Source organism: Syngnathoides biaculeatus, chromosome 12, assembly GCF_019802595.1.
Source record: "Syngnathoides biaculeatus isolate LvHL_M chromosome 12, ASM1980259v1, whole genome shotgun sequence".
Classification (NCBI taxonomy): Eukaryota; Metazoa; Chordata; class Actinopteri; order Syngnathiformes; family Syngnathidae; genus Syngnathoides; species Syngnathoides biaculeatus.
This window is the reverse complement of record NC_084651.1, coordinates 13815224-13842636: the sequence shown is the minus strand read 5'-3', so window position 1 is coordinate 13842636 and position 27413 is coordinate 13815224. Positions and strand designations below refer to the sequence as shown.

The 27413-nt window shown below is 41.3% G+C and overlaps 1 protein-coding gene across 1 annotated transcript in view; it reads left to right on the top strand.

The window, feature by feature from the left end:
- The window catches only part of dst (dystonin), a 124148-nt gene that overhangs the window by 19650 nt on the left and 77085 nt on the right, over window positions 1-27413 (top strand). Inside the window, exons 5-14 of the mRNA XM_061837214.1 lie at window positions 12673-12734; window positions 14412-14501; window positions 16855-16932; window positions 18431-18523; window positions 23619-23785; window positions 25464-25576; window positions 25702-25808; window positions 25879-25998; window positions 26119-26214; window positions 26303-26430. Coding sequence (XP_061693198.1) covers window positions 12673-12734; window positions 14412-14501; window positions 16855-16932; window positions 18431-18523; window positions 23619-23785; window positions 25464-25576; window positions 25702-25808; window positions 25879-25998; window positions 26119-26214; window positions 26303-26430 — 1054 coding nt within the window. The remainder of the gene's footprint in view (window positions 1-12672; window positions 12735-14411; window positions 14502-16854; window positions 16933-18430; window positions 18524-23618; window positions 23786-25463; window positions 25577-25701; window positions 25809-25878; window positions 25999-26118; window positions 26215-26302; window positions 26431-27413) is intronic.

Genomic DNA, 27413 nt, shown 5'->3' with positions numbered 1-27413 from the left:
ATATTGTGAATAATCACAAATGTTACTTTTATATGGAGGTGGTACACTTATGCAGTCATTTCTCAACGTCAATCATATATGTCAATCATATCGTTGTAATAATATTCAAAATTAATGAGTTTTCAGAGGTGAAGGTGGGAAGGAGCCCTTATTATAAAATCTGGCCCCTCTTAGTCAAACAAATAATCATATGAAAGTCAAGCCTTTTTAAAAAAAAAAAAATTACACAACCCTCGTGTTCACAGTAACATATTTTGCAAAAATTGTAGCTTGAGTCACTGTCAATCAAAACTATGATATGCCATGGTCATGTTGTACCACCTCAAAAAATTCTGCGAAGAAATCATAGACAAGTGCTATTACTCCAAAATGTATGGCCCTTGATGGTGTATAATGTAGAGCCCCGAGATATACATTTTTCATGGCACAATCCAACATTTTCATGATAAAATACAGTATTTTCTTATTATAAAGTATGACATATAAATTGCAAAATATAGCATTTTCCTGACCAACCATAAAGTTTTCATTCTAGGGATGTCCAATGATATTGTTCCAATCTTAGCAAAAAAAAATATGAATGTCAAATCTAAAATCTCTTATACAAGCAGTCCATTCCATGCTGCAATCCGACACTTCTATCCAGCAGTGCCCGGGTGCCATGCAGAGCCCGTGTAATTAAAACAACAGGTTGCTAATGTGCTACCATACTAGCAACGAGTAAGAGTGAATGTTTCTTGCTGAAAGTCATTGATTAACATTCACGTTAAAGTTCACTACAAAAATAAGCATGTTTTTGATCACAAAACCACTAGTTAAAGCTAACATAAAATAAGGGAAAACAACCAATAACGAGCTAACGGATATTGGCACTAAACTTGTGGCACGAAAGTGAAAATGTTGAATCGGGACCTCCAACTTTGCAAGCCCACTGATGATCATTTTACAAGAGAAATGTCCAGTTTGAACACATCGGTAATAGCGTTTAACTGTCGTCCTATTCCTTAGTAGAGTCACGAGAGAACACATTGCATTTATTATACGACAAGGAAATAAATGAAAACATTTCAGATTAAAACACCACAGACTCAAATACGTTTTAATTATAAATCATTAGTAAGTTTCTTTTGGCTTGTCCCTTTCGGGGTCGCCACAGCGTGTCATCTCAGATGAACGCACATATGTTTGGCACAATTTTTACGCCGGATGCCCTTCCTGACGCAACCCTTCTCAGGGAGTGGAGGCCCCAGTGGGATACGAACCCACAACCCCTGGATTATCAAACCAGTGCTCTAACCACTGAGCTACAGGGCCTCTCATTTAATTGTAAATCATTAACCATACCAAATCATTCAATAATTCCTTCTTATGAGTGGTTTGATCACTTAAGCTATGTTCACTAGTATGTTTTTGACTCATTTATGACTTGATTAACATTATAGTCTTGCCCACTGTATATTGGGATGAAATTATTTAAATGATTAAAATATGTGTCCCATAATGGAGAAATACGTAGTTGTCAAAGCCTCAGGAGCAAGTTAAAGTTAAGTAATTTCCTTAATCTTACTTTGAAAAGGAGATAATGGGAACAAACTCAGAAAAAATGCTCCTACTTATTACTTTTTCTTGTTTTTAAACACCTGCTTGTAGTCTGTATTGTCATGTCCTGTCACCAAAGTGTATAAGGTTGTTTTTGAAAGATCAGAACCTGTTTCAGCAATTTAACTGTTCCTGTCACATATTTATGTCAGTGATTTGCCTTGTGAAGAAAGACGATCAATTGTCTCTCCGCAACAATTACAAAAATTTCCCTCATACATTTGTTTTCCACTTAACCGGATGTCATGATGACAACCAGGCTGTTAAATTGATGTGCAAGACATTTTGAGTTGACTCATCAGCCTCCAGCAGGGCAGTTTTATATTTAGCAATTTATACTTAAGTTCTCCTTAAAGTGTGATGGGAATATAAATTTAGTCGTGTACGTGTCATTAGTTGTAAATGAAGGCTGCGTGACTTGTGGAAACTTTTCGGAAAAAGGCTTCACTTCAAATACAATTTGATTAGTCTTCACCATCTTTCATTACAAGTCTAACAGATTAAAGGTTCACTTCTATTAGAATCCTTTTTAATCTAGTTTTTTTTAATGACATACTGTAGGTCAATATTACTGTAGTCTGTGTTTTGGTTTAGGTTAAGTTTGACATCTACGTAGTTTGTCGATTGACTTCAAAAAGTAATAAATAGCATAAGCCTTGCAAAATGTGCATATGGAATCATATGTGCTAAATATTTATTTAACTCATATATTTATAACTATTATTGTCACTGTTATAATTAAAGATGTAAGATAAGGAGATTTTTAAAGGATTTTTGAGTGTCCTTGTGAATTTTTCCATTTTTTAGATTTTGTATCCTTGAGTTTAGGCTCACATTCAAATATGTATTTATGGACCTTGATTTGTACGCTTGAAACTGAATTGCCTTCCCCAAACTTTGCACTACATTTAAGAGCATACAATCTTGCAAAATGTTGAGAGGTCTATCCAAACATCTTTTGTCTTAATAATTGTTTTGAGGCGTGTCTGTCTCAAGACTTTTGCCCATTTTGTGTAATTTAGCTTGAGTTGTTGGGACCATTCCAAAATATGTGGTACTGCACATCAAACCAAAGGTTAAGTATGTGTTCTAGAAGAAATTAGCCAGTCCCCGTCATTGGTGGTGAGGTTGGGGTACTTTCCACTTTATGCCCGTTTGTGCTGTGGTCAAGAGGATTATGCCGGCTGAATTTTGAATGTGAGGACCTTTTGACTTTGCCCCACTCAGGATGTTATTTTAGTCTGTGAGACGTAACAAGATGCCAAAGGGTGTCACTGAGCTGGTCAAGTATGTTCTTCACACTCCAAAGGAAAGGAACAATGATGATCATATTTGTCGAAAATTTTGTTCTCCCCTAATTTTAATGGGTTCTTTCATGTGAAAATTATTTTTACTTGCAAACTATATTTAGTCTAAGCCTGCTCACTGAATCTTCCCCAAAATGTCTAGATCGCTGCTGCAAAAAAGTTCATAAAAACAACAAAGCCAGATGTTACCCAAGTCCTTTGCACAGTACTTTACTTCATATCAACTAAGATTATGCATCATATAATCACATCCAATAAAGTCTTTTTGGATGAAGAGTTCAGCCAAACCATAATGACGGTGTTAAAATCCACAACAAACTCATCATATTGGCTGCGTGAAAGGAAGTGGGAGTCCCAACAAAGGTTGTCTGTGTGTGTGTGTGTGTGTGTGTGCCTTTGCCGGGACTACATGGTTTAGTGTTGGAGGTATTTTTAGCGATGCACATGTGCTTTGCTGAGGTCCACAAATAAGTGTCTCGGCCAGGCGCTCTAACGGCTGCATGTTTGAGCGCTTTGGTGGACCCATTAACACCGGGGGCCGCAGGGCTTAGACAGGGACAAAGCACACACACTTATTCATCGGTCATTTACAGTGCGCAGCAGTGAGAATATAACTCTTCCGGAATATAGATCACTGAAAACATTCATTAGGATTTTTCCGAAAAATGCTCACTGTAACGCAACTTTGGGGAGGTGTTTAGACCTTTACTATGTGTTCTTTTAAAGGTCATAAGTCATATTCATCATGTCCAAACAGCTCTAGTGGACTGCGTAGAAAACATTGACATATCAGTGAATGAAGTGATAACATGTTCCTTTCTATTTCCTCATGGAACATGGCTTCAAAAGACTAACTACCTCTTGCACATATCGACAATATGGTATTGCTAAAGCAGGGTACATACATCCTGATTTCCAAGATTTTTTTTTTCCAATTTATGAAATGTAGGAGACCCCACTCATGATGAGGAAAAAAAATATGCAAATGTGTGCTGTGTGTACCCCATAAGTGTGTCGTATATTTGATAATCAACATTGAAGTTACAAACTGTTCTCCTCGTCATTTTTATTTCAAATGACTTTATATCACACTCAAGACAAGCGTTTGCTCCAGCAGGGGTGTCAAACTCACTCTAGTTCGGGGGTCACAGGCAGCCTAATTTGATGTCAAAGTGGCTGGACAACAAAAATCTTTCCATCCATCTGTCCATCCATCCATTCATTTTCTGAGCCGCTTAATTCCCATGAGGGTCGCGGGAGTGCTGGACCCTATCTCAGTTATCATCGGGCAGGAGGCGGGTTACACCCTGAAGTGGTTGCCAGTCAATGACAGGGCACGTAGAGCCAGACCACAGCCACACTCACAATCACACCCAGGGGCAATTTAGAGTCTCCAATTAATGTATGTTTTTGTATTGTTGGAGGAAACCGGGGTGCCCGGAGAAAACCCACGCAAGTACGGTGAGAACATGAAAACTCGACACAAGCATGCCAGCATTCAGTCCTTAGAACTGTGAGGTCAATACTCTAACCAGTTATTCCACTCTTTTTTTTTTTTTTTTAATTTGTGCATAAAAACGGATCACAGTGATTTCTATTTTAAGGCACACAACTTTAAGTCAAAAGCATTTGGAACTGAGACATTTATATTGCGCTTTAAAAATTGAATTAACTTATGCAGAATGAGGATTATTATTATTCCATTTTCTATATGAGTATTATAATTCTCAAAATTATCCTTAGTCCCCACCACCACAGTGTCTTGTGTATTTTATCACTTTCAAATTCATCCTGTGGATCAGATTGTACGCTCCAGCGGGCCAATTGTGGCCTGCAGGCCATATTTTTCACTCTCCCACACAACAGTTTTTTTTTGTGTGGGTTTCAGCCCAATTTTTCCATTCCACGTTTCAGTTACAGAGTTCCTGACTCAAGAGCTCTGTGTTGACCACACACACAAGGGTTATGATTAATATTGAATGTTTAAAATTGACAGTTGTCGAAAACAATTTTCTGAGCAAATTGGGAAGGAAAACCACATTTTTTACTCACCCCACACCAGAGAATAGTGTGTGTGTGCGTGTGTGTGTGTATATTAGTATGTTTACCACACTTAAGAGTCATGAAGTGGGTGTCCTCAATTAATGCTAAAAATAATTTTGTGATCATATTTCTTCCTCATAAGACCCTCAAGAATGCACCCTGATATTAAACTCACCTTCATTCTTTATCCAAAATATTTGCAGATTCTTTTTTCTGCCTTTGCCTTTAAGTCCTGCTTGATTGTATTTTTCATCACAGTGTAATACGATCGATGCAGCCCGATGTTGGATGATGTCGAAGCAAGTACGTTGTCTTGCACTGAGCTCTTTGATTTGTGGAACAGTCATCCGTTGCTCACCTTGAGCGTAAGGTGATGATGATGCTGGATTTCCAGGAAGCCTTTCCTAACCGATCTATATTAGTGATTTATTCAGGAGATGATCACAGTCTTTGTGGGGAAGAGGTGTAACATGGTGCCATCCTGCTGAGGATTCACACAGGCAGCACCACTGTTTATACAATTATGCCATAAGTATAGTAAACTAGACAAAACTTCCTGACCTTCGGATGTTCATATTTCTTTTTTTCTCTGTGTGTTTTTGACCTCACATTTTTACATGTTGACGCCATTATACAAATTGTCACATCAACCCACGTTGCAATTCTCAGAAGGCTTTGAGACGGTGCTGTAAAGGTGCTGCAACATTTATGTATAATGTGTGCATTTTACCAATATCTATTTTGATTAATCAGCAGCCTTTAATGGCAAACCACTTTCAATAAAAGCAAATTGCTTTTTCAGCTGATGGACAGTCAAGACATTGCAGTGCACTTTTGTTAAATCATAATGACTGAAACAATAATTAATGTACTTTAAATAAAATTGTTAAAGAATTCATGAAAAAGTTTCACTTTCACAACCACAAAGCTTTTTATGTAGCATCCAAGGTCTCCAAAGCTTTTAAAATTTCTGGTAAACTATTTGAAATCCTTCCCAGTTTTGGCAAAGAAACTGAAACTATATAGACTGGGTTAAATGGTGTCACGTCCCATCGGAAACGAGAGGTAGGACCCAAATGCAGGAACTCGGAAGACGCAAGGTAGTTCAAGAAGAGACACGTTTATTGTATGCAGGGGTCGGGGATCGAGCAGGCAGTCCGCTGCGGCAGCGGTAGTTGTGACGTCGGGAGAAGACAACAGATGAGCGGACAGGCAGGAGTCGGTACACGGGGAAACAATCAACGCAGGCAGGAGTGTCAAGGAGTCAGGCTTGCAAGGTTGGTCGGAGAACGGACGAAGGTCGGTACACACAGGTTCAGTCAGGAATACGAGAGTGCTGGAACGGGACATAAAGCTCAACGAACTGGCGGAGGACCAGTCGTCACCGGGTCCTATATATACGGGGGATGATCTGCTCGCATGAGTCGCAGGTGTGCGCTTCCCAATTAGCGCAGCCGCGCGGGAACCCACACAGCTCGTGGTGAAGCGGCTGGATCATGACAGTACCCCCCCTCAAAGGCACGGCTCCCAGACGTGCCTAAACGAAAAAACAGACACTAATTAACACAGGCTGTGGTGGGCGGAAGGGGGTCCGGAGGAGGGCACGCCCCCCCTGAACCCCAGACTGGTGGCCATCCAGGCCACCAAACACGAGGCGTCCGGGCGGACAGGTCAGGAGGACGACCCGGACGCCAAGCACCAGGGTCCCCACCGGGCGATTCGGGCGGACGACCTCTGTGAGGAACCAAACGGCGAGGCAGGAACCGGAACGAGGCAGGCCACTGCTCCAGACGAGAACCTCCCACGCCGTCGTTGCAAGACAACCAGGGATTGGTCGCCAACGAGGCCAGGTCCTGAGGCGGCTGGGCGAACTCAGGAGCGAAGAAGATGATGGAGAGCAGGACCAGAGCCATGACCGCCACCCCGAAGTCTCTCCAGCTCCTGGGTGGCTCCACAGAACTCCCCAGCTCGTGCTGGACAGGGACGTGAGAAGGCGGCGCCAGTACCGCCCCCTCCTGGACAGGAACGTGAGAAGGCGGCGCCAGTACCGCCCCCTCCTGGACAGCAACTTGAGAAGGCGGCGCCAGTACCGCCCCCTCCTGGACAGCAACTTGAGAAGGCGGCGCCAGTACCGCCCCCTCCTGGACAGCAACTTGAGAAGGCGGCGCCAGTACCACCCCCTCCTGGACAGCAACTTGAGAAGGCAGCGACCCCGTCGCCGCCTCCTCCTGAACAGCAACTTGAGAAGGCAGCGACCCCGTCGCCGCCTCCTCCTGGACAGCAACTTGAGAAGGCAGCGACCCCGTCGCCGCCTCCTCCTGGACAGCAACTTGAGAAGGCAGCGACCCCGTCGCCGCCTCCTCCTGGACAGCAACTTGAGAAGGCAGCGACCCCGTCGCCGCCGCCTCCTGGACGGCAACTTGAGAAGGCCGCGACCCCGTCGCCGCCTCCTCCTGGACAGCAACTTGAGAAGGCAGCGACCCCGTCGCCGCCTCCTCCTGGACAGCAACTTGAGAAGGCAGCGACCCCGTCGCCGCCTCCTCCTGGACAGGAACGTGAGAAGGCAGCGACCCCGTCGCCGCCGCCTCCTGGACGGGAACGTGAGAAGGCAGCGACCCCGTCGCCGCCGCCTCCTGGACGGGAACGTGAGAAGGCAGCGACCCCGTCGCCGCCGCCTCCTGGACGGGAACGTGAGAAGGCAGCGACCCCGTCGCCGCCGCCTCCTGGACGGGAACGTGAGAAGGCCGCAGCAGCGACCCCGTCGCCGCCTCCTCCTGGACGGGAGCGTGAGGCGGCTGGGGAACTGTCGCCACCTCCTGGACAGGAACGTGAGGGCGTGCCCGTCGCCGACAGAGCAGGAACGGGGAGCGGCCGCGGGCCGGTCGCCGACAGAGCAGGAACGGGGAGCGGCCGCGGGCCGGTCGCCACTGCCACTCCAAGGCACGGACGAGAAGCGGCTGTGGAGACGTCGCCACCTCCTGGACAGCAACGTGAGGCGGCTTCGGGTCGGTCCCCACTGCCACGTGAGCTTGCAGTGCATCCGTTGAAACAGCAACGTGGGCGTGGCGCGGTGGCGAGTCCGTTCCCACTGCAGCGTTCACTTGGCAAGGGGGCGGGCCGGTTTCCACGGCAACATGAACCTGAGCAGGCGGAGAGTCAGTCGAAACTGACACGTGGGCGTGTCTCGGAAGCGGGTCAGTTCCAACTGCCACGTGAGCCTGCCTCAGCAGCGAATCCGTCGCCGTTGCGACGTCAGCGTCGCTCGGCTGGTTCGCTAATCCTTGCCGGACCTGGGCCGTGAGAGCCGCCAATTCGGCGCTCTGCCTCTCTAACTGCGCCCGCATTTTGTGACAGAATGCCTCGTGGTTTGGCAGCTCCTCCTCCCTCTGGGCTGGAATCTTCGCCACCAGCTGCGGGTCTGCCGGTCTCACCGTTGCCGGCGAGGAGTGGGAGGACGGTGTCTTCGTTGCCGCGCAGCGAGAGACACCAGGGAGCGCCTGGCCGGGGCGCCTCCTCTGGCCGCCACGCGGAGGTCCCGGGTAGATGGCCAAGCGGGTTCCCTCGTACCGATAGGTGCACTTGGATCTACAGGGCGAAGTCGCTCGGGTGCTGGCAACGCGGGAAGGCGGGGCAAACTGACTGGGATCAAAAGCCGGGCAAAGAGACTCAAAATCAAAGTCGTCGGAGTCGTACTCAGGCAGCCCGGCATACAAATCACGGTCCTCCTCATATTCCGAAAAGTCAGAGTCCAGAAGAATATGAGGAGCCGGACGGGTCGTGTTCGGGACGTATTCATACCTCGTTGGCGGAGCGTGAGACACGGAAGTGGAGGACGTCAGGGAGCCTACCTGGATTGGACAGGCTTGGTCTTCCGGCAGACGGTCTACCTTGCGTCGGTCCCGGCGACGCCGGGTCTTTCCTGCTGGGTCCTGTATTGGCCAGTTCGTTCTGTCACGTCCCATCGGAAACGAGAGGTAGGACCCAAATGCAGGAACTCGGAAGACCCAAGGTAGTTCAAGAAGAGACACGTTTATTGTATGCAGGGGTCGGGGATCGAGCACGCAGTCCGGTGCGGCAGCGGTGGTTGTGACGTCGGGCGAAGACAACAGATGAGCGGACAGGCAGGAGTCGGTACACGGGGAAACAATCAACGCAGGCAGGAGTGTCAAGGAGTCAGCCTTGCAAGGTTGGTCGGAGAACGGACGAAGGTCGGTACACACAGGTTCAGTCAGGAAGACGAGAGTGCTGGAACGGGACATAAAGCTCAACGAACTGGCGGAGGACCAGTCGTCACCGGGTCCTATATATACGGGGGATGATCCGCCCGCATGAGTCGCAGGTGTGCGCCTCCCAATTAGCGCAGCCGCGCGGGCACCCGCACAGCTCGTGCTGAAGCGGCTGGATCATGACAAATGGAGCCTAACACAGTTGACTTGAGTCAAGAGGACTGGGTTAACACTGCACTGATCACAGGGTAACCATGGAAAAATTATTATTCACACACACCAATAACTGCCACTGCTTATGAAAAATGTTGTCAAGTTCATTGTCTACATCAGGGGTCTCAAACTCATTTTTACGTTGGGGCCGCTAGAGGCATAATCTTCCTCAGCTTGAGCCGCAGAGGCACATGCACGTGGGTGCAATTTAAAATGGAACATGGCTTCAAAAGACTAACTACCTCTTGCACATACTTGCACTCATGATGAGGAAATAAAATATGCAAATGTGTGCTGTGTGCACTCCATGAGTGTGTCGTATATTTGATAATCAACATTAAAGTTACAAACTTGTCCTTGTCATTTTTATTTCAAATGACTTTATATCACAGTCAACGCAAGCGTTTGCTCCAGCAGGGGTGTCAATCTCACTATAGTTCAGGGGTCAGAGGCAGCCTAATTTGATGTCAAAGTGGCTGGACAACAAAAATCTTTCCATCCATCCATCAGTGCAATTTTGTCAAATCATAATGACTGCAACAATAATTAATATACTTTAAATAAAATTGGTAAAGAATTCATGAAAAAGTTTCACTTTCACAACCACAAAGCTTTTTATGGAGCATCAAAGCTCTCCAAAGCTTTTAAAATTTCTGGTAAACTATTTGAAATCCTTCCCAGTTTTGGCAAAGAAACTTTGAAACTATATAGACAGGGTTATGACACTGCTTATGAAAAATGTTGTCAAGTTCATTGTCTACATCAGGGGTCTCAAACTCAATTTGTGTTGGGGCCGCTGGAGGCATAATCTGCCTCAGCCTGAGCCACAGAGGCACATGCACGTGTGTGCAATTTATATTAAAAATAAATAAAATCTTCTTAAACTTTTCTCTTTTTTTTCAACACAAAATTAAATAAACAAGGATGCTGGTATAAATGAGTTGTGTGCAAAACTACTAATAAAACTCTTCATGGCAATATTGCAGTAAATTTCATTCAATGAGAAATGTTTTTCTGCTTGTTTCAATGTCACAGCCCTGATACTCTACTGTGATTGGTAGGTTCGTCAACTCCACACACAACACTGTGAAGCTGCGATTAAAAACACTCAAGGGGCGCACTAACATTAAACTTCATATTGTGGGGGCCACAAATGATCATCTTGTGTGCTGCAAATGGCCCCCGGGCCGCCACTTTGAGACCCCAGGTTTACATTAACTAGTTCAAGGTTCAGTTCACCTTACCTTAAATCAACTACTGTAGTTTAGTTTGTAGTTTGAAATTCAACGTTTTCAAAATGTTGGTCATTTCATTCTTTGCTATTTATCATTTTATATCAAAGCCAGATACAGTATTTGGATCACTGAACAGCATATTTTACTTACACGGTCTTTCTTTTCTTTTTCCCTACAGTGGACAGTACTGTAATCGAACAATAGAACATTCAATCATTAGAATTGCACCATTGGGGATTTTCTGCAACAGGTGCTTGTTGTCGCCTTACATGTGTTTATTTTTTTATTCTTGCCGCAGAGGAATGGTTTTGTGAGTCTTGGCATCTGCACACCAGAGATGATTATGAGCGCATCTGTTTTGGTCAAGGTCTCCTTGATAAGATCTCCCTCCTCAATTAAGCCAATCAATCATGCTACATTGTTCAGGCAGTGTCATCTGTGATTATCTCACTTAGCTGGAACCACCCTGAAATACTCAAAACTTTTCTTCTTTTCCTTCTAAGAAGAAGCACTCATTACTTCTGGGGCTTCTGCGGCTTTAAGCACTGCCGCTGGATAAACACTAAAGTCATCTTAGAATAGTGAGTCGCCATGGAAAACCTGACGGGACTCGCTCGGGATGTCGAGGCTGGTAGTTAAGAAGGCAGGCAGAGAACACTGCGGCTGTTTCCTTTAGTCGCTTTTCCACATAACAACTTGGTACTTGAAGAATCAAGATCACTTTAATAGTCCTCTGGAGCTGGTAGAGAAGATGGAGTACCTCCTTGAAACCGATAGGAAATACAGGGCTCGTCTGGTGTCTCAAATGTGTTGCATGGGTCAGTATCTGTCTCCAAAGTGAAGCAATGTCTGTCCGTGCTTCTGTTTAACTGCAGCCCAAGTAACCACATTCAACTTATTTTAGTTTGTTTTGTAAAGGTAAATGTACAGTTTTTGTGTTTTCTGCTTTGGTTTTTGTGTTTGCACTTTACAGCCACCGTATAAATGTGTTGTGGTCAGGTGATGATTTATACAGTGTTGTTATATAGCAAAGAGGTAAAAATGCTATTGCTGTATTTGAGGTTGCCACATGTACTCTTATGTAATCATCTTGGGGTGTGATCATTTTGGCAGTCACTGTGTGTAATTTAGAGTGGTTGTGACAGGAAATGTGTTTTGTTGCCTGAATTGTGTCGGGATCTGGCACCAGATAAGAGAATACTGATGCAAGACTTAATTTATTTTGAAAAACATCACTTTTATTATGTTAATTTAGCCCATTTGTTTTCCTGTTTAACATGTAATACATACAATATGTCACTGGTAGAGATCGTGTTGCCATGGGGATGGAAACCATGCACAGCACGGAGAGTGATGCAGTTTTTTCCCCATTCCCTTTTCATTCACTGGAACAAGCGTTACTCATCCAGAATGTTTTCATTAAGCGATCATGGTGTGTATTGGCAATTTTTCCATTCATCCGTATGCTGCCCAACATATCCTGGGCCGGTGGCCATAGAGATTCAGGCAAACTCGGCTGAAGTAAGCAGTTTAGACGCACAGTGATTCTACAAAATAGTATCAGAACCGTGATAGTACATATGGTAGTAACCAGTCTCTATGGTTAACAGAAAAAACAGCAGATGAGCTTTTTATTCTGTTTAAATTTTTAGTATATGCCAGAAATATCAAGTTTAAGGCAAAATTTGACTCCCATGCACCAACTCCCCCAATACAAAACTGCAATAAATCACTGATATTTTTGTTTGTTGATAAAGTGAATTTAATCTACTCTTCAATAAACATTATGTGTTTGTGCCAAACAGGCACAGCAAATCTCCAGCTATATAGAACCATGTTAACAATGACAAAACTACTGCAAACTACTATACTACTATATTGGCTCATTTACTTATTTACATTTTCATTTACCCTTCAACACAAATTACTAAGCAGAGCAGAGGTGTTGGAAGATGGGGTTGCGTGTTACCTGAACATCTCTGGCGATGTGCTGTGTGAATGAAAATAAACAAAAGATGATCCATGGTTTTTTTTGTCGTTCTTCCTCAGATGAGAGAGACAGAGTGCAAAAGAAGACATTCACAAAATGGATAAATCAACATCTGATGAAGGTAAGATCTAATTTGGGATGTACATTTTGAATTACGTTAAAAATGTGCTTTGTCTTAGACAGCTGTTACCAGTTTTGCTGGTTCTGACATGCATGAGATTAATGCCCAGATGTTTTGATAACCTGGCAGAAGAAGTCATCTACGGTGTCATTTGTTCAGAATTGTTTGTGATGTTTCATATGGGTGTGGAATTTAACAGAACACTACAGGAGACAGACATGCGCTGGCAGGCCTCATCTCTATTGGATCTTACACACATGCTCGGAAAGATATTTATGACATTAAAACTTTACCACAAATTATTTTTTTTCATGATTCACTGGTTTCTAATAGGGCATGAACAAGAACAGCATGTTGATCATTTAGACTCACACAAAAAAGATGAATTACTGGACTCTGAAATTGGTGGACCATCGTTGACACCTTATGTTTTGACATCAATGTTGTTGACTATTGAGCAATGAGTAGAACATGTTTGTCTCAACATGCTGTTACCACAAGGCCTTAAACGTAAAATTAAATCAACATTTTTAGATAGACACAGACAACTCTCACACTCACATTCACACCTTGAGACTCCAATTAATGCATGTTTTTGGGATGTGGGAGGAAACCGGAGTGCCCAGAGAAAGCCCACTTAGGCGCAGGGAGAACATGGAAACTCCACACAGGTGGGGTTGTGATTTGAACCCTTCTCAGTGAGGCCAACGTTCTAACCATCCACAGTTCCACCCTGTCATATTTAAAGACAACAATATTTCGGTAATTCTGCTAGGGTATGTACATTTATGAGCACAACTGCACATATTGCACGTGTTTCTTTCGGCTTGTCCCTTTCGGGGTCGCCACAGCCTGTCATCTCAGATGAACCCACTGCACATATTGCACATACCCTGTCATATTTGAGTAAAAGTGGAGGCTACACCATTTTCATAACCTCGAGGTGGCAGTGATATATTAGAATACCTATATATAATGCGCACTAGCGGCAATTTTATGTGTGTGTGTGGGGGGTGTGCATTATACATGAGAAATTACATTATTTCTCATACATGACAAATAAGAAGTGCTGGGTAATGGTTGGGAATCTGCTCGCTTGACCGAATAACATGTGCAGGGTGCAGGTCTATTTTGGCTCTACAGCTGTGACTGGTATGTTGGATTACAGTGTTGGAAGCGCTGTGTGAAAGAGGTCATTAGAGGCTCGCTATTTAGGCAATTGAGAACATTTGAGATATTTCGTCTCAAAAGAGAAGGACATGGGGGTTGTCAAGTGTTGAGCTAAAGTGCATAACACCTGACTGTTTCAAAGCATCATTGTGTTTTGATTAATATTTCGGGCAGTTTAGAAACTCTTTTAGAAACGGAAAGGTTGCAGTTACTCTGGAAGTGAGCATGGCCACGATTGCACTCAACACTCAAAAATGTTGCACGTACATTCATTTGGTTGACTTTTTGACTTAAAAAAAAAGCAGTATGTTTTTGTTTTCTTTACCTTCTTAGTCTGATTCCTGTTCAGTTCTGTCAAATCTATATTTTCTGCTGTTGATTTGTATTTACCACAATGATTTAGAAGTAGATTCCACTCCCCAACTGTAGGAGACGTTGGAAGGAGAACAAGGACTTGTTCTGCAATGTTTATTACAAAACATTTGATTTTTAATCATGTTTTCCTAGGTACGGAAGCACATAAATGACCTGTATGAAGACCTGAGAGATGGACATAACTTGATCTCGTTGCTTGAAGTCTTGTCCGGAGACAAACTGGTAAGTGGCTATATTTTCAAACTGCATTATCTTGCAACATATTTTTGATTGATTTAAGACAGGTGTTAATGTTTAGGTCTCTTTTCTGTAGTTCTTGATAATTTAATCAATATTTTTGGACACAAAACAATGTTGCAATGTTGCCACATTGATTCATAATGTGTTGCCGTGCATGAGAACAACAGAGGGAAACGTATAAAATGGGATTTTTTTTTTCAACGAACTTTTTGCAGCCAGAGTAATAACAATCATTAATAAAGTTGCTAAGTAGCTTTATTAACTCACTAATTCTAGAAAGTGTTATAGATCAAAAGCATGAAATGTAAATAACTAGTTGCTTATTACATTTCACTGCAAGTGTAGCAGACCAACTGTCCCACTGCTGTATTGTACAATTGACACGACTGTTTATGTGCTTCAAGAGTGAAAGGTTGTCTTAAATTTATAGAAAACAAATTAACAAGAGCTAAAACACTTATATTTCAGAAAACAAAGTAACAAAACAAATTTTAAATTTCAGAAACCAGATGAATAAAAGCCAAGACACTTTTACATTTCAGCAAACAAATTAACAAGATAAGTTACAAATTAACAAATCACAAGTGACACAAACTATAAAGGGAATGTACAATATCACAGATTGTTGCATTATTAAGATTTCCACACACCTGCCTGGCACGACACTCCCTCCTGCAATATTACTGGATCCAGGACATGTGCTGGTACACTGTGATTGGCGATACATTTTTTTTTCTGAAATGGAAATTTGTTTCCTGTTTTGTTAATTTATTCTCTGAAACGAAAAGTGTCAGTTTCTTATTTTTTGCACTTCCTAGCCACTCTACTTCTTCTCCATAATTAGACAAAAATTATGAAATGGAAGGCAAATTAAGGAATAGAAATAATATAGAAAAATGTTTATTTGGTCCCCATAATAAATACAAATCGGAGAGTACTGGTATGAAGAATAGAGGCTATGGTGCTGGTGCTACACATTTCATTCCACTGTAAACATGCTTCAGGGTCCTTTATTTGTCATCACTGCTGTCCAAAATCCGAAAACAGCATTGACCAAAAAAGGCAGTTTAGTTCATCAATAATGTTATTCTTATACAAAGACTCAAAATGTATTATGTGATGTTGAAGAGTTACAGCAGTTTTACTAAAACAGATCTAATAGAGGGATAAAAGCTTTACACAGGACTGTAGTGTACATTCCATCTGTAATCATCATGTCATCATGTGCTTTACTGTAAACAGCATGTGCGTACAGTATTCCCATACACATTGCGGGTTAGTTACTTCCGCTGTGACTAACTTTCATTCTCCAACTATCTAGTTTGCTATTTTCCCTCTTTATCCCCATGTCTCCTCTACTCTTTGGTTGTTTTCTGGCTATTGTTTAACTTCCTTTGATTTGGCCATGGTGTCTGTCTGTCTCCATGTCTTCCTCCTCCCCGTGTTGCCTTTTGGGTTGATAAGCCAAGGGAGCGCGATGTCCTGAAGACATTGCGGTTGGTGAGTGGGACAGAAGCATGCGCAGTTGAGAGGCATGGAGACGTGCTGGATGATGACAAGGGGGTACGTGTGGATTGCCCACTCCCACGCCCTCATAACCAACTAACATGACAGTGTGCCGTGGCCACTTTGCACAAATCAAGAAACAATCCCACTATATGATTTTTCTTTATCTAGATGTATTAGCAGACTCATACTAGCGATGTAGCCATAGCCGTAGTTTTATAATCTACAAATTATTGTAGCTGATCATTGATGATCCACTTTTCATGCTCAAAAATATTTACAAATGAAGAGGACATTTGGCATGAAAAAGAAAACCTAGATTGAGATTTTCCACTTTACCCTTGCTTTTGGAGACATTTTTCATATTCTGCTTTTGGTATTCGGTTATTTTTACATTCCACTTCATATGAAAATTTGACAAGTGAATGATTTCAAGTGCTGCTGTTTAGAGAGTTGAAATGCAGCACAATGTGTTTTGGCTGCAGCTGCATCCTAGCTTGATTGCCTTTTCCATTTCATTCCCTCTTGCTGTGTGGTTGGTACCTGAACGTCAGCGAGCATTAATGCAAGAAATTGGACAGTGACATGGAGAAAAGCATCCCTGTAATGAATAAAACTCTGCCATCAAGATCATTTTCACATTCAGAGCATGTTCATAGTGGTGAAATTTTTTGAAAATGTTGTTATCATGAAAGTGTGAGCTCACCGGATCAGCGAGTATGATCCCGGAAGCACGCTCTATATCTTACTACTAAACATTTGATTCACTTTTTGGTCCACTGACGTTGAACGCAACCTGATCACCTTCCTTTCTTCCTCATGTCCGCAGCCTCGGGAGAGAGGAAGGATGCGCTTCCATCGACTCCAGAACGTACAAATAGCACTGGATTATTTAAAGAGACGGCAGGTGAGACTCAGTCCAACTCAATGTACGGATATTCTTTCAATGGATAACATGACAAGGGGGCTTTGATTTTCATTTAAAACGGGGAAGCTCCTTTGTATCCTATCCCATGTGACCTGCAGCAAGTAGAGTACACCCTTATTGATTGCTCAATGATTCCCAATTAATCCCAGGACACATGTAGACAAACAACCATTTGCACTCTTATTTACACCTTTTGGGCAATTTAGAGTTTTCAAGTGAATGTAAAATGCCACTTTTGGAATGTGGAAAGGGGCCACAATATCTGGAGAAAAAAACATTAGAACATACTTGCAGGAAGACAGATCTGAAAATAAAATAGTGCTGAGTACAAATGTGTTAACCACTAGACCACTATTAAGTAGTAAAATGTGTACTGTTAAACCAAATTAAAGATATATACATATATATTTGTTATCTGTTTGCCATTGTAATGGAATTATTAAATTATTTACTTGGCCCTTAAATTTTGCAATCAAAGAGACATATTAATAGACTGACACTGTTGGGTCCTCCAATATTTACAGAAGGAATTGAGATTTTATTCACAACTTTCATACACAACTTCAGTGAATTTGAGATAAATCCGTCAAAACATGATTTAAGTATGCAGGCAGACATCTTTAATTTATAACATTGACTCTTTACGGATTACAGGTTTTAGCTGCTTATAAGTACCAAGATTTAAATATAACGCCATGTACAGAGAAGCACATTGATCGATGCAGTACACTGTATGTTTAATAACCCTGTGGGAAATTAATGATGCTAGAATGCTAAACTGTCGAATACTTTATTCATCAGTTGAATGCATTTACCCCAAGATGTTCATAAATTTCACATAACATTGCCCATCTGGGATACATTGGTCTGCAGGCTCATGCTTTCCCCTCAATAAAACCAAGATTGCAGTCACAACTGGAAATTGTGAACCCCCCCACTCCCTCACCTCAAGGGGCACTACCTTCAAATCCCATCACTGGGCTTTCAGAGGGCTTGATTGGCCTCCCTTCCCCCACCACAGGCAGAGTGTGATGATGTGAGCGCAGACCACCTCAGCTGTTGCCACATGTGACGCCCAAGCGCCAGACAAAGGGCTCATAGATGTGCTCAATCGAGACATTCTTTTGTGTGTCAAATGCATCCGTATTTGTCAAAACAAAATCGATTTAAACATCACTACCGGCTGGCATGGATGGATAAATGTTTCAGGATTGTGGGTTATTTAACCATGATTGTGCTTTTTGCCTAATGCTTCAGTCAGCAGCCCTTTTATTACGGTGGCATGCTTTCCTCCGTCAGTGACAATTGTGCCACCTCGTGGACAAATGGTAAAATGTGGTTACATTAATGACGTGAGACACACCTCATGAAAATGAACAATGAAATAGTACAGTATGCATAAAACGTTCATCAGCATTTGTACTGTTTTATGTAAATTTGTGTTCTATATTTGTGTAATGTGTCTTTTTATTTGTAGGTCAAACTTGTAAATATCAGGAATGATGACATCACAGATGGCAATCCCAAACTAACCCTGGGATTAATCTGGACTATAATACTGCACTTTCAGGTCAGTGTGATCATTGTAAGGCCAATTAATCGTTTATGCTTTTGGGCAGATTATTTAACAATGTTTTTGTTATCTTACTTTCTTTTTGTGTCCGATATGTTTTAATGTATTGCTTTAAACTCTAATTACAATCTATGGTAATGCCAAACCCTATTAAGATTTTGCCAGTAGGGATACGGTATTTAGAGTGGGTGGCTTAGTTTTATTGGGTTCATCAATTCAAACATTTCTGTAGAAAACTCAGCAGATATGAGTTCCAGTTTGTAATAGTATGGGATCATATTGGGTTTTTTGTCAAAATGTGTCATGCAAAGTGACATTATGACCATGAGCATACAACATTTTACCTGTGCAGATTCAAGCATTTATATTTTGGTACCATGCCAAATTAGATTGTAGTCGTCTGAGATGAACTCATGCTTCTCACTGAATATTCCAGGAATTCTAGATCCATAGAGAGTACACTTGGTTAATGTGAGGGTGCACATGCCAGGAATCCATGTTTTATTATAATAATAATACATAATTCTGCTTATCACTAAGTCCTCCTGGTGCCTACCTTCCATCTTATTAATACATTTTAAAATTGCATAAGGTTGAAATTCGTGTTTTTATAAAAAGGTATGCACTGTAGTGTCAGTAAAAAGCATTTTTCCTCACATTTAAAGCTGTTTTAAAATAGTATACCTTTGCCTAATAACTTATAACTGCTTTGAAAGAACTTTTAATTAGTCAAAAATATACAATGATTATGTTATAATAAGTTGTATTCGTGGAGGGGGAGAGGGCATGGTGCACGTGTTATAGTGGTCGTCTCCCAACCCAAAGGTTGCGGGCTTGATACTTGGCCCTTGTGACCATGTCCAAATGTCCTTGCACAAGATATTAAACCCCCAGTTGCTCTTGATGCTGCATCATCAGTTAATGAATGAGAAGATGGTGTTGAAGTGCTTCAGGTACCTTGAAGCTAGAAAAGGGCTGTACAAGTGATTGCCTGTTTACCATAATAAAAAAAAAATGGAGCAGTGTTTTCATATTTTTATCTCAACCCGTTTCACACACGCATAGTTTTCCACAAAAAATGAAATGCCAATTTTAGATAATCTAATCTTTCTGTTTTCTGTCAACACAAACTGTAACATGGAGATGTGGTGCAGACTGACAAAAAATATATACATTAAATAATTTTTAAAAATATTTTCCAATGTCATTGAGTTGCTTCTTTTCAGTGCAAAACAATATGTTTTAGCTGACCTCAAACACTGCCTAACCACCACTCTACAAACACGGTGAAGCAATTAAAGTTTTGTAAAGATATTAGTACAGGTTCCCAGATGTTTTTGGCTGATGCAATAATTTTTGGGTGGATTTTACATAAAATTCTCACACTACTATTCGGATTTAAGACAAATGTTACTGGGAAGAACCCCAGAGACATACACACATTGATGGGTAGCGTCTGTTATGATGCCAACATTCAGTCTCACGCAAGCCCTCGAGCAGTCCATCCTGCAGCAAAGGGCTTGTTCCTTCTTGATTTCCAGGCCTGTCAGCAGAATTTAATGAACCATTTGAGACTAAAATACACCCGTCATTCACTACTTACATAAGATTGACAATACAGTATTAAATACTGTTATTTTAACATGCTTATGGTGACGCATCCCGGTTCAGTTTAGGAGGTACGCTTTTCATGCTTTCCTCATAGCCTGTGGCAACTTTTTTTTTTTTTAAATTAAGATCATGAACTGAGTATTCTGCCTGTCTAGTAGGTGCCTACTCCTCCTTTTGCGTTGTAAAGGTGAAAATAAATTTAATATGTTTAAATGCGTGAAGTTAATATTTGATTTCACAAAGCAGCAGTGTGTGGTCATCACACGATCATGCTGAGCAACTTGATTGTAGTTTGGCAGTGGATCCAATCTTGACAGTACACTTTTCAGCTGGCTTGTTTTGCCCTCATGCATGTTTTCCAGAATTTTATCTGTGGTTCGTAAGACAGATTTTCACATTTGAGTTATTCACTGAAACTAAAACAATAACCTTAGATCTCACTTTGTTTGGCAATGGCAATGTAAATTAGCTGTTCCAGCTCACTAGCTGCAAATTATATTACATAACACTGTCTTTTTCAATTTTAATAACCTTGTTAGATGTGCTAAGATAGCAGTATATTTTGTGGTTTTAGTTTGATGGCTGGATATTTTTTTGGAATGCTGTGGTACTTACTTCCCTCCATCTTCCTGCGAGGCTTTTGTAATATTTTGATAATGAGGAAAATGAGAGTGGAAAAGGTTTTGGCCACTGCACACCACTTACAAACTACAACCACGTTCATGCCACCTATCACATCTTATAACTATGTAAGTTTTTCTAATATTTATTATACTGAATGCAATATTTTTAACAACTTTTTGGAGGGAAAATGTTTTATATAAATTTTATTTTATTTTCAAATGTTTATTAGAGCAAGGGTTCCCCAAATGAGTCATGGGTCAATTTAGATTTTTTTTCTTTTTTAAGAAAATAAAATGGTGTGTGCTATTTTATTTCAAACAGCAATAACCACAGTTCCTTGAAAAATTTATTTTTTAATCTTGTTTTGTTGTATACCATAGAGTACATTGATTGTACTGTATTGTATCTTAGTCGTCTGTCTTTAAGGGAATATTTCAGAGTTGGGGAGACTGCATTAGAAATGGTTGGGGTACCTAATGAAGTGGCCAATGTTTGTAAGTAAACTAGTTTAAACTGTGCCGGCTGTCAGTTAACTTTGACCTTTGTTTGTGTACGGATATCTTAAGTACACAGTTATTTTTGGTCAAGCAGGATGGTTGCAATTTTCATGTGTTTTCTTGGCAAAAGAAATACAGTATATTCCTTATTTGGACTTGTGTTGTGTGATATGTACATGATGTACAATGTATTGGTATCATATGGGAAATCACTTCCGAGTCTGGGTGTTTGGATCCTTTTTGAGCTGTAACTCTGTTCACATAAAAGAGTTTGTTTTAACTACTTGGTGAAAGCCACCTCTGACTGTGCCATTGTATGTGTCTTGATTAAAAGACAAAGACAAAGCTCTCATCTGACCATTGCGACCCGCACTGTCTGACAGCCGGCTGCGACTCTGTCTGGGTCACAGGTGACCGACTTGCTGAGCCAAATTTTCTCCCCGGGCTAGCATGATCTCATTACAAACACAAATATAGGGAAACCCAGCATACACCTGGTTCTGTGAAAATGCTTACTGCGTTGATAACAGCTGACAACTAGCCCCAAACAGAGTCTGTGCCCAAGTTTTCTTCCAATCTCAGCTGAGAGGTGCAAACACGGGGGTTACGGCTGCGTGAAACATTTATGATGTTTGTGCTGGATTATCATAGCCAGGGAAGTGTTTCAAAGGTCAGAATGGATTCCGCTGTCACACGAGTGAGCAAGACATACAGGGAGGGAGCCTGCGTGACTGAGAAGCTGATCAACTCGCAGAGTCAATGAAAGGAAACTCTGCCTTCCTGTCAATGGACTAGACGAAATCAAGCCCGAATCTATGCCTGACAAAGACCGTATGGGAGTTCAGTTCGGGATACATAATCATTATGGGGAATTCGTGTGGCTGTGTGCGGGCCCCAAAGGAGGAATGCTACATTGACCCGAAGAAAGCACCCCTCAGCCACGGATCCAGGGAGGCCAGCGGTCGTCGCTACTTTCAGAAAAAGAAGCACAGATGCACTGATCCTGTGAAATGTGACAAGGCTTTTTGTTTGGAAGACATCCACAGAAATTATATTTCAGAGGTGGATAAACATCCAAGCAGTCAATGTAGCATCAGTGGCAATGTCCAGTGTCTAGGAGAAGCACGTGCATTTAGTTCCGACAATGATTCTAAAGAACTTCTTGGTCGGACTGTAACTTGTTCAATTGGAAGAATCCGTCCAAATTTTAGGGGATTTAGATACAATGACGATCCGAAGCTTCGTCGGATTTCCTGTGGACGTATCTCAGCTAAGGATGATCTGGTTGTGAAGAAGCGACTCAGATGTCAGCTCAGGAGGGCTGTTAGTTTTGGAGTAGTGGAGCATGTGTTAACGACTCTGAGGGCAAGTGATCACCATGTTAGTAAGGAAATATTCACAAGGACTATTTGGGACTGCCAGACATCCAGGAGGAACAGGCGGAGGACCTGCTCCGGTCACGTTGAACATGCTCAATGCATTCTCAGCCAACAGGAGGTAAACAGGTCATGTTGTCACTTGCTAAGTCCAGGACCTCTGGACACAAGCTATTATATTGAACCACAGGGGTGAAAAAAATCATTTGTAGATGCTCTTTTATCACCTTAATCTCTCAGTAAAGTCCATACTATGGATTCATAGGTGCAAAGCACACCCATTCCAATAACAACAATATTAACATTATTTTAAGATGCTAACAGGTTTTTATTTTTAAAAGCACAATGTCCCAACTTGTAATTATGCTTAAATATTTATATCAGTTGTAATGAAAACATTTTATAGTAAAAAGAAGCTTCAATGCTGCAATTCTAGCATTGTTGCGTATTAATTTTAGACCCAAATTTATGTTTTCTTTGTTGGTAAGACTGCACATTTGTTGTTCTCATTGAAAAGAGTAATGTCAGTTCTTACTGAAAAGAATAAATGTTTTGTACCACATTTTTCAAAATCTTAAAATCTCTTTTACAGTCATTTCGTTTTGAGTTAAAAGTGGAGAGAAAAAACAAGTTTTAGTGTTGTCTTGTGTGTCAGCCAACATGCGGAACAATTACTATATCAAATGTTTTCCTTTTTCATACCTACCATCTGTGCAGTGGAAATTAACCTATAGTCTAAGGTGTCATAGATTTTCCCACACTTCTGTACCATATTGGGTAACTTATTACATAACCATATCTGTTGCTGGGAGTGCTTTCGATGTTCCTCATACTGTTAATGTTTGTAGTGTTGTATCAAAACTATAAGAAAAACATGTTTGATTGATTCAGAATTGTAACTGAAAAACACGACCGTGTTGTTGCTTACCAGCATACATCAATGCATTTCTACAAACCTACTGTCTCATTTTCCTTCTGGCTCAGATCTCAGAGATTCATGTCACAGGGGAGTCCCAGGACATGACGGCCAAAGAGAGGCTGCTGCTCTGGTCCAAACAGATTACGGAAGGCTATGTTGGTGTCAGATGTGACAATTTCACAACCTCCTGGAGGGATGGGAGGCTCTTCAATGCCATCATTCATAAATACAGGTATGGGTCCGATAATTTTTGCAGCCCTCTGAGGCTTTGCAACAGTTTAGTCAAGAATCTTATGAAAATTTATGCATTAGATTATGTTTATAGCTGTACTGTACCTGAGCAAGCTCTGGTGATATCCCAAGGTGCACACCGATGCTTTCCGTCACACCACTGCCATGGCAGACATGCTATATTATCTTTTTTTCTCTTTTTTTGCCACAGAAAAGTTGCCATAGCTTCCGAATGACAAATAAGATCTCGTTCAAGGTGATGGGATTAAGATTGTTTTGCACCTCAACCCCATAAAGCAAAAAAAACAAAACCTCGCTGCATATAAATGAACCTGTTTTACATGTATTAATGTTATTGTAAATGTCTTCCATCCAGTAGCAAATAATTCTTTTGTATAATGGCCATTTGGGGAGCATCATGTATTGTTGGTCTTCTGTGTCTGCAGTAAGGTGAAAGTTTTGCTTTTTAACTGATGTCTTGTGTGATGTGGTGCACAGTGCCCTGTCACAGTGTTTTTACAGTGATAGTTTTATGTGTACAATCATGCCAGGGCCTAAATTTGTCAAGGCTTCTCACAAAGCTCAAATTGGAGTCGGGATATATATTGATAAAAACAGTGTTTTACTTTTTCAAGTAACACAATGTACTGTGTTTGGCAACATGACAAGATTAAAAAAAAAATGACGGTCTGTGCAAACACTGAGTCTTCATGAAATGGCCACTTCAACCCGAGTACAACACATTAAAAATTTTGAAAATATGACAATTGGTTCTAGAGAAATTTAATATTTTATCGCGGAGGGAAAAAATTGCCTTTCTTGGGAAACATTTTGGTGTGGAATCGTCGCATCTGTGGGGAAAAAAAACCCTTCATATTAGTCAGAGTATTACTTATTTCTCAACACATTTCTTCAGCTGTTTCATTTACTAACCACTCCTTCATAAGTGAGTCTTTTATGCAATAATTTCATTCCATGGATGGAAGAAAAGAACCAATAGTTTTTTCTGTGCCGCTTATCCTCACAAGGGTCGGGGGAGTGCTGAAGCCTATCCCAGCTATAATTGGGCAGGAGGCACAGTACACCCTGAACTGGTTGCCAGGCAGTCGCCAGGCACAATGGCAACAGACAAGTCACACTCACAATCTCGCATAGGTGCAATTTAAAGTATCCAATGAATGCATGTTTTTGGGATGTGAGAGGAAACCGGAGTGCCCGGAGAAAACCCACGCAGGCACTGGGAGAACTTGCAAACTCCGCACAGACGGGGCTGGGATTTGAACCCTGGTCCTCAGAACTGTGAAGCCAACGCTCTCACCAGTTGCTCTAGGGTGCCAACGCATATATATATATATATATATATATATTTTTTTTTTTTAGAACACCCCCCCACACACACACACACAAATAGCCTTGTGTAATATAAATAATAGAATATATATATAATATATTATATTATATAATATAAAATATAATATAAATAGCCTTCTTTGGTCACGTGCTACCAGCCCCTTTTAATAAAACAAAGCTCGATTCTACGTCCAAGAGCAGGCTTTCTGGCAGTGCTTTCTGATTGTTTTTCTGTTTGTCTAGTTACATTAATGATCATGTTTGTCCAATATCATGTCTAGAAGCGTACTATTGTACACATTCATGGATGCCCATTATGTCTTTTTCAGACCCGACTTAGTTGACATGAGCCGAGTCTCCACGCAGAGCAACCGATCCAATTTAGAGAACGCGTTCGGTGTGGCTGAGCAACTGGGGGTGGCCAGACTGCTCGACCCAGAAGGTGCAATTTCCACACTCTACAGTTCATCGTTCATTCCTTTCTACACAAGTTGTTGTATTCTATAGCTTGACCACCAAAAACCATCTACTCATTTTGACTGAATTCACTCTTGCCTCTCTTATTAGACGTTGATGTCCAGTCGCCTGATGAAAAGTCAGTCATCACATACGTCTCAACTCTGTACGATGCCTTCCCGAGAGTACCTGAGGGAGGAGAAGGAATCGGCCCCAATGTAAGTTGATGACATCATCCATTTAGTGCATCTTCATGTGTGGAGATGCTGATCCTTATGCTCTTAACAGGATGTTGACATCAAATGGGTCGAGTATCAGAACATGATCAAATACCTCACTCAGTGGATCAAACACAATGTGACCGTGATGTCCGATAGATCATTCCCCAACAATCCTGCTGAACTTAAGGTATCAAACTACGATGTCACGTGTAACGCTTAGCATGTTCTGTATTTTTTATTTCGATTCTTCGTCGCCATGCTGTGTTTTGCATGAAAGAGCTGGGATTGATTGGCAATTTCTACCCAGGCACTTTACACACAATACCTGCAATTTAAAGAACACGACATCCCACTGAAGGAAAACGAGAAGACAAAAATAAAAAATTTCTACAAAATGCTTGAGGTACAGAAATCTTAATTGTCATCTTATGCACACGGGTTAAAAATACATCACTATCATTGCAATTTGTCGCTTTTGTGCCATTGGACAGGTGTGGATTGAGTTTGGACGCATACATTTACCGCCGGGTCATCATCCAAATGATGTGGAGAAGGAGTGGGGCAAATTAATTGTTGCCATGCTGGAAAGAGAAAAGAGCCTGAGGCCCGAGGTAGAAAGGTACGTGACTCCATGGATATCCTGTCAGGCAAATTAATTATTATTTGTTAATACTATTTCTAGTGTGTGATTATGGCTTAAACATATTTGTTTACACTGTTTAATAGTAGTTGATTGCTGTTGTTTCAGGTGAAGTACAAATGTTTGCTTTTCTTAAAAGTTTTAAATAATATATAATTGAGCATTATAGTACATATAATACATCATACACGTCGGCCCAATTATTTCTCTCACATCATCTCCAGCTGTGACTTCTCAATGTTTATTTGTTTATTAGGTAAACGTGCACAATTGTTTGTCATCATAAAAAAAAAGAAAAAAATTACAGGCTAATGATGTGGTTGTATTTCAGATGCAGCGGTGTAGAAGTGCATCACATTTTACTACCTGTCTCTAATATTTTGTCCATATCATGAAGCTTAATAAGACAACAAAAACATTAGAGATTGCCGCCAGTATTATGCAGTGCAATGTTATGGGAATAAAATTTACAATGGCAAACATATTTTTCTGCACTCAATAAACTACCTCTCTGAAAGTGTCAATGAAAGCATGATTAGCCCATTATTTTAATTATTTTGTGAAGGCAGCATTTGTGATGCAACACATTGCCTCAAAATAGAGTGTTAGGGCGTCCCTAATGTTGTGACGTGGAGACTACAGAAAAAACTGCATGTCCTGGATGTCATGAAATTCTAGACAGAATTGTATTTATCATTAGTTATTATTTTCAAAATCACTCACGTATGTGTTGTATATATTTAAATTTATGTAACTTTGTACATACTCAAAGACTGAAATATACACGTTCGCATGTATCTGTTATGTTGAGGCACATTTAAAAAAAAAAATCATGCAACTACTGCTTTTAACGACAGGTTCTAACAGGTTTTAGGTCTGACTCCGCTGTTTGTATGAGTTTCTTTGGAGACTGGCTGATATTCCTATGGAAACACGCTTTTGGTATTATATTGACAATAGTT